Here is a 7847-nt window from a genome sequence, read left to right on the forward strand (position 1 = left end):
TAGAGTGATATAAAGGGATTGGATTGAAAGTGAGGAGCTTAGGTTCCTTTCCATCCTTGCAGTTGACATCTTTTGTGATGAGAACAGTCGTGTGCTTACTGTACCTTTGTTTCCCAGTCCCTAAAATGAGAAACTAATGATACTTATTCTTGCACAGATGCTCTTGTCTACCAATCTCAAAAACACTTTACAAGAGACAAATATTTTTGTTGTCTTATGCCTTTGAAGATTGCCAATTTGAAATAACTGCTTCAACTTATCTCAGTGTTTCTTACTACTGGAGCAGTTAATGTGTTGATGAAAAAAACCCAAAACTTCAGAGTACTAATGAAACAGGAACTGTGAAGCTGTTACATAATTCAGGAAATTGGCAGTACCTTCTCTGGTCTTTGCTTCCCATCATAACTGTTTGGTACATGTCAGATCATATTGGGGTTTGATTTTGGTTTGAGGGAGGAAGGGAGTTTTGGGTTTTTTTTAATGAAATGCATAGACATCACCCATGAAAACAGGAGCAAACTTGCATACCAAGAAGGAAGATGCCAGCAGACATTCATGCTTGAAAAACTACTAGGTATTTCTAGAGGAAAAGAGAGGGAGAGCTGACAGAGGTGGTAAATTAAGGCTCTCTGCATACATCAGTTTTTCAGTTGACTTAGTAATTTTGGCTAGCAGTATGGTTTGGAGAAGGGTTGGGTTTTTTGTTTAAAGCAAAATAGTTTGTTTGACCTGTAATATTGGTAAAGATTTAAAGATGCTTTAGTAGTGGAGACTGTAAGTAGAGTATATCAGATTATGGCTTGTATATGTCATTAAGGGAGGGATTCTATTACAAGCCTCTTTTTAAAATCATTCCTCCCACCTCATCATAGCCTAGTTCAATCCAGTTTAAGTCTTTTAGCAAGCAGCAAAGGGTGTTGGTGCAAAAGCCAATTAGCTTTGGTCTTTGCTCATTTAAGAAGATAAACTCCTTTGGGTTACCTGAATTTTCTCCTAGAACAACACTACCAAATTTCAGTTTTCAGCACTTGAAGTGTTCTGCTGGGAGCTGTGATTGTGAAGTGCATACTTAGATTTATAAGTTGTTTGAATTACAAATGTGATTCAGGCCTCAACTCTGATTTTCAAAGAAGAAATTGAACCCAACATTCTGCAACTGAGTTGTAGAATAATATAATTCAGAGAATTTTCAATTTTAAATGGAAGGGTATGAATTAAGTGTACTTCCTCTTAGGATTTTGGGCCTGCACGAAATTCGGAATCCTAACTGGATCTGTGGTGAAAATTGAAGTTTTATGTATGCGGTTCTACGTAGACCTGGGCTTCTGCTGCATTGAAATTTGGACCCATTAAATGTATGAGAAATAACTATCACAATGACCTTCTGAACTTTACTAAGTTCGTTCCTAGACCAATAGTTGCTGATGGACCAAAACATCTAATGAAACATTAAATATGTTTTTAACACCATAAGAGAATAATGGAAAATCTGTATTTTCCAAACTGAACATGTAAGGGTAAAAAAATCATAGTGTACATGGTTCAAAAATTGAAATAAGTATCAGTTGTTTAGACAACCGGTTCTGTATCCTAGACATTTGATATTGTTCTTACTAAGCACTCCCATTTTTTTATCAAGCTATAAACGTAAGTTTTGCAGATGTAATTGAAAATTACTCTCTTTTGATCTGACTTACTCTAAAACCATGGAAATCAGGATTTTCATAAAGATGCAGTTGGGCCAAACTCAATTTAGCGCTAGTCTGTAAATTACTAGTATGAACTGTGAATGCTGGTACTACTGGTACCATGTTAGCAAAAGTAGGACAAGCATGAGTACTCTCTTTACCTTGGGTAAGATTCTGATTCAGGTACTTGTTAAGTTTGTTCTTAATAATTTCACTTTTCTTCTATGTATACATTGCGCAGGGTGCATTTTAGGAAAGGACAGCACCCACTGAGATCCCGTTCATTCAGTCAGAGTGCATACAGACTTAGAAACTGTGACGTTCAGGATTTTTTTCATGTCACGACTGAAAGCCGAGATGCTCTTTTTTTCCTAGTTCATGCTTGCTTTATTAATAGAGTATAGTGGCAGAGTTCAGTGATTGATTTCTTTAACATGTTTAAAGTTCTACAGAGGTTTGTGCTGCTCTTATGAAAATACTCTCCTCCTTCCTTGTGAACTTGTCCTTCTTGAGTAACAGGTAGTGGGTGCATGTGGGAAGGCTTATTGCCCTGCTTCGGCTCTGCAGGCTGTGACATGACTGGGTTCAGAACTCTTTGCATGGTTAGTTTGGAACAGTGCCATTCCCACAGCACCGTTACGTAAGGTCATGGAGGGCACGGGGTGTTGTGGTGGTTGTTTCTTTATGGAAAATCATGACATCCAGCACATGTTCTGGCTAACGATTCTTTTTATAGATCTGCAATTCATGCCATAAGGCGCTTGAGTTGTTAAATTAACAATACCGATGCCCTATTGCTCTTTAAAAGACTTTTTATAGTATTGAAAAATACATACCCTTCATTTAATCTTGAAGTGAGCCTAAGAATTTGAGAATAGTTGTAGCAAGTGCACTCTCCATTTCTGATGGAACACATGCAATTCTCCTTTCACATTTCCAGCAGTTTAAATCTAGAGGAACACTATTGACAAGTACAGGTTTTGCTTGTGCAGCCTCAGTACATGTAAATCTGAAGATGGTCGGATATCTTGTGACCCTCTTTCTGAATCTGTACCCTTCCTACTTTGGTTGTCTTCCTTTTGTGTTGTTCTATTGTTACATTTTATATTCTATTTTTTCTTTTTAACCGCAGTTCTCTTTCTTTTTAGTCTCTTTCTATCTTTATTTACTGTTTAGATGGTTCCAAGTTTAAGGAGAAGATGATTCTTTTCTGAAGCAGGTAGACTTGCATGTCCTGTGTGTGCCTGATTTTATACTTTTTTTTCCCCCTGTTTTACATTGAACCTCACTGCTATATTGAGTGTAAAAAATGTGCACTTACTCTTTTGTAACCCTGGTTTAACTCTTTTAGGTGAGGATGGGCCATCTCAGATGGGACTGGAAGATCTGTGCATGTTCCGGGCTGTTCCCAATGCCACTGTGTTTTATCCTAGTGATGCTGTAGCCACTGAAAAAGCAGTGGAAATAGCTGCCAACACCAAGGTTTGCATCACTGTATTTCTGAGCCAGGGAATAATTTTTTTTTTTTTTTTTACTACTTTTGTTGCTTCTGGCATGTTGCTTGCATGTCTCTACCCACATAAATTCCTTCAAAGGCTCCAGCGTGGCAGTGGGATGTTTTCTTTGCATGGAAAGGTTGCAGACATTTTGTCCAGGCTAGTGCAGAATGAACAAGTCTGGGAATGCTGTGGGCCAGATTTGGGGAGATGTAAATGATTACACAGCTATTGCATTTTTGGGTCTAAATTGTCTCAGAAATAAGGGCAAGTGTGACTCTCTCGGTCTTTAGCAAACTTACTGAAAGTACACTCCTAGTATGATATCTCTGGGATCGAAATTGAAGCTGCATGTGGAAAGATCAAATCATCGAGTGCCTGTATGTGAAAGCTCAGGAGTCAGGTCCTCTAGTGGTCTAAGACAGTCTGCGTTGTCTGGGGGTACTGGGGGGTGGTGCTTATACTAGTTGACAGTCTCACTGGTCATCTTTTGCTCCTCTGTTGCCAGTGATGGATTGCAGTCAAATTGGCTGTGGCTGAAGACTACTAAGACTTCCCATGTGGCTGTGACAGTTTCTGATTTCTCTTACCCTCAGCTAATTTGACATAGGAATGGTCAAACGTCATTGGTAGCATTGGGTCATATAATCTCCTTGATTGGTACTTTTTTGGCTATCATAGGGATTTACTGTGAGTAAGGAGCAAATAATCTGAAACAGGTCAATGTAGCTAGTACAGCTTTTAAGTGAAAGAGTGTGGAAATTTGGTATGTAACAAATGTGACGAGTGATTTGTGAAAAAAAGATTGGGGGGGAAGGGAAAGGAATGTAAGATAGTGTGAGGGAGAGAGTAGATTTAAGTACTGGTTTGTTTCTTCTTTTGGAAGGGCATATGAACATGAACTGATGGAAAGCGTTTTTCCCTGCTTTCAGCTGAGCATTTCTTCTTTTGCTTTAAAGTCGCTAGAGTAAAATTTGCACATGCATGGCAAAGTTCTAAGGTTCTAATTAACTGAAGTAGGATTCTCCATTTCCACGAGAAAACAAAAGAGAAATAAAGATCTTGGAATCAGAAAGAAAATTGTAAGTTATCAGCATGCTCTAATAAGAAGAGGTTAACTGTATTGTAACATCTGAAACAACCAGCTATGGAAAAAGGACTAATAGGAAGTGAAAGGACAGGGGTGGTGGAAAGAAAAAGTTGCTCATTAGAACCAGAGGTAACACAGAAAGGTGAAAACCAAACAAATAGGAAAAAGTCGGTTTGCTGTATTTTTTTATAGGACTTACAAACTGGAATGTCAACACCTTTCTGGTTTTGTAATCTGTAACATGTTTACTTTGGCAACAGGGCATTTGTTTCATAAGAACTAGTCGTCCTGAAAATCCTGTCATTTACAACAACAATGAGGACTTCCATATCGGACAGGCAAAGGTAAATATTGCCCAGATAAATAGAATCGTAAAAAATATGCAAAGTTCCTCCTGTAAAAGCCCCTTTCCGTCTAAAACATTCCAGTGCCAAAGATTTGATCTTTTTAATAAAATCTCCAGAAATATTAGAAATATCAATAAGATTGTTAAAAATACATGGAAACGTTTTCTTGCAGGTGGTTCTGAAGAGTAAAGATGACCAAGTGACTGTGATCGGAGCAGGAGTCACTCTGCATGAGGCTCTGGCTGCAGCAGAGCAGCTAAGAAAAGGTGATCAAATTATGGTGGATTTTTTTCCTTTTTTGTCATTTAACACAGCAAAGAAATCAATACCACTCAGCTTAACTGCTCACCCTTTGTAATGGTAAACATTAATTAAAATGTTACAGACAGCTGGTCACCTGTTAAGCTGATACAGTGCAACATAGTATATATCTGCCAATCTTGCCTAATTGAGTAGGTTTTAGTTAGCTTAGCAGCATTAGTGGCCATGAAAATTGCCAAACTGATCAGATCAAAGTCTCCTTAGAATTGCTAATCTGTCTGAAAGTGCCCTGCAGGCAGAATCTTAGAGGAAGTGTCTAAGAAGCAGGAGCGATCCTGCCCTGGCATATTGTCTGGGGGGGCCAGGGTACCAACAGAATAGAATGCAGTCAGGCTGGGGCCAGTGAACAAAATACAGCTTGTCAGCTGAGCCACAGCAACCCTGTGTGCTCTTACACAATGCCGTTGATACGCGGTGCCTTTGTGTAGATACAGTTCACTGCTAACTTTTTTTTTTTAATGATTGTATCAACTTTTAACTAGCATGGGAGGCAATGATTCTGTGATAGTGCTGCAATGCACTGACATCTCACAGCGAAGATAAAAGTCTTTCAATGAAATCAGAAGAGAAAGAAACCATCAAAAATCCATCTGTGAGTCAGTAGCCTACACCCAGGAAGAGATTACAAATAGTAAGAGATAATACAATTAATGCTGCCTGTGGCTTATGGGTAGCTTTGTATGCTGTATCTAGGTGGCCAGATATTTTGTCCTGACCTTGAGCTATCAGGCTTAGGATATTTTGAAAGTTGTATTCTCAGTTGTATTATTGTTATTTTTCTGCATCAGCCATGCTTTGCGATGCTCTGCTAATCCTGAAGTGTGAATAACCAGCTACGGAGAGATAATCGCTTAGTGCAGAGGCAGTGTCTAATACCTAAAATACATTGGCCACTAAAGAGCCTTCACAAAACTGTTGACATAACATAGAGCTTCTTTATGTATGGTAAGAGTTGACTCACTGTTCAGCTAGCCAAGATCAGACAAAACCTCATGTAATTTGCTATTCTTTATAAACAATCACCATTTGTACATAGCTTTAACAAGCAGTCAGGGCCTGCCTTGCGATGACAGCACAAATTCTGGTTTTGATGCCAACTTTAAGGGTGCCAGAGTCAGGGCTGGGGTGGTTCAAACAGGCATAGCTGATAGGTGGGCAGCCTGCAACAAAGAATTCAGAATGACTACAGACCGAAGAAGCAGGAGGAAATTGTGCTTGGCTTGACAATAAAAGTTAAAGGTAAAATAAATGTCTGGGAAGAAAAATGTGAGTGACAGTCTGAATAAGAAGGATTTCCTGGTCACTAGGTTCTGCTTTTACCTGTGGGGAGGCCAGTTAGATGACTGTTTTGCTGATGGGCACTCCTAGTGACCTCGAGTCACTTATCCAACGCTCTTCTGCCTCAAGGGTTTTGTCTGTTGAATGGATGGGCCTATCTCACAAGGTGTGTGAAAAAAGAATACATACAAAATTTAGGGTTGGTTGGGTTCTGTGGTAGACAAGCCATAAGAGTGTAGAGAGTTCTCATAATGGCTCTGAAAGATCGCAGGGACTGCCTGTACCACTTCTATTGTCTTGCCTTCTCCAAATTCATGTTGCAAATCATTTCGTTCTATTTCTGCAGAAAAAATCTTCATCCGTGTGATTGATCCCTTCACTATAAAGCCCCTGGATAAGAAGACAATACTTGACAATGCAAGAGTGACCAAGGGCAGAATCATCACTGTTGAGGACCATTATCATGAAGGTGAGCTGGGTCAAGGAGATCACATCCCACACAGTTGTTCCCCAGGGGCTGGAAGCTCACAGCTTCTCCTGACCTGAGAGAGAATTATGGAACTTGATGCTGTTGTTAAGTTAAAGCAAAAGAGAGGTTTTAGCCTTTCTCATTGCTGTTACGACTATAAGATGACACTGAGGGTTGAAAGTTTCCTAAGATACAATGGGTTAATCAGGGCTGCCTTTCTGATTGACTTGGCCTTATGTGCCCTTCTGTATGCTTGGTCCAAGGGAAGTCTTGATTCATTTGTGCCCAGTGAAATTGTAAATTCCGGCTGCGGTGCAGTGATTCTGCACAGAATGTTCTCAGAATGACTTTACAGCAGCTGCTCTGTAGTTAAATTGCAAGAGAGACCACTGCTGTGCAGGTTTCTTAAATTTTCCCAGTGTTCAAAAGCTTGATTCCAGGTTGCTTGAAACTGGATGGCTTTGGCAGTTTCCTCAGTCACTCTGGGATAGATTCCTCTCTCTTCTCCACTACTGTAAAAGAACAGATCAGGGCCACTGAAGAGTCAGAGCACTTTACATCCTCACTGGACTCTCTTTTTTTTGTTCTTTCATTTCACCTGCTTACAGGCCATTTTCAGAATCTGCTGCTGGTATATGGTAGTATTCTTAAGGTATGGTAAAAAGTGCATGATGCGTGCAAGAAGGAATTCCTAAGATGATTCTCAAGTAAATCCTAAGATAAAATGCTTCTTGGGAGAAGCAGAGTAGTCTCTGTAAGACTCCCCCAGCTTCTGTACCAGGATTTTCTTTAGAGTCATCTGATTTAGGCTGGAAAAGACCCTAAAGATCATCAAGACCAACCATTAATTTAGCACTGCCAAGTCCACCACTAAACCATGTCCCTAAGCGCCACATCTACACGCCTGTTAAATACCTCCAGGGATGGTGATTCAGCCACTTCCCTGGGCAGCCTGTTTCAATGCCTGATAAAGCTTTTGGTGAAGAAATTTTTTCCTAATACCCAATCTAAACCTCCCCTGGTGCAACTTGAGGCCATCTCCTCTTGTCCTATCACTTGTTACTTGGGAGAAGAGACCAACACCCACCTTGCTGCAACCTCCTTTCAGGTAGTTGTAGAGAGCAATAAGGTCTCCCCTCAGCCTCCTCTTCTCCAGAC

The 7847-nt window shown here is 40.0% G+C and overlaps 1 protein-coding gene across 2 annotated transcripts in view; it reads left to right on the forward strand.

Moving 5' to 3' along the window:
- The window catches only part of LOC104616552 (transketolase-like), a 20369-nt gene that overhangs the window by 9834 nt on the left and 2688 nt on the right, over positions 1–7847 (forward strand). For both annotated transcript variants that reach the window (XM_010281597.1, XM_010281598.1), the window contains 4 exons: positions 3040–3170; positions 4535–4618; positions 4794–4887; positions 6567–6689. In XM_010281597.1, coding sequence (XP_010279899.1) covers positions 3040–3170; positions 4535–4618; positions 4794–4887; positions 6567–6689 — 432 coding nt within the window. The remainder of the gene's footprint in view (positions 1–3039; positions 3171–4534; positions 4619–4793; positions 4888–6566; positions 6690–7847) is intronic.

The sequence above is a fragment of the Phaethon lepturus genome, unplaced genomic scaffold (genome assembly GCF_000687285.1).
Source record: "Phaethon lepturus isolate BGI_N335 unplaced genomic scaffold, ASM68728v1 scaffold26332, whole genome shotgun sequence".
Lineage (NCBI taxonomy): Eukaryota > Metazoa > Chordata > Aves > Phaethontiformes > Phaethontidae > Phaethon > Phaethon lepturus.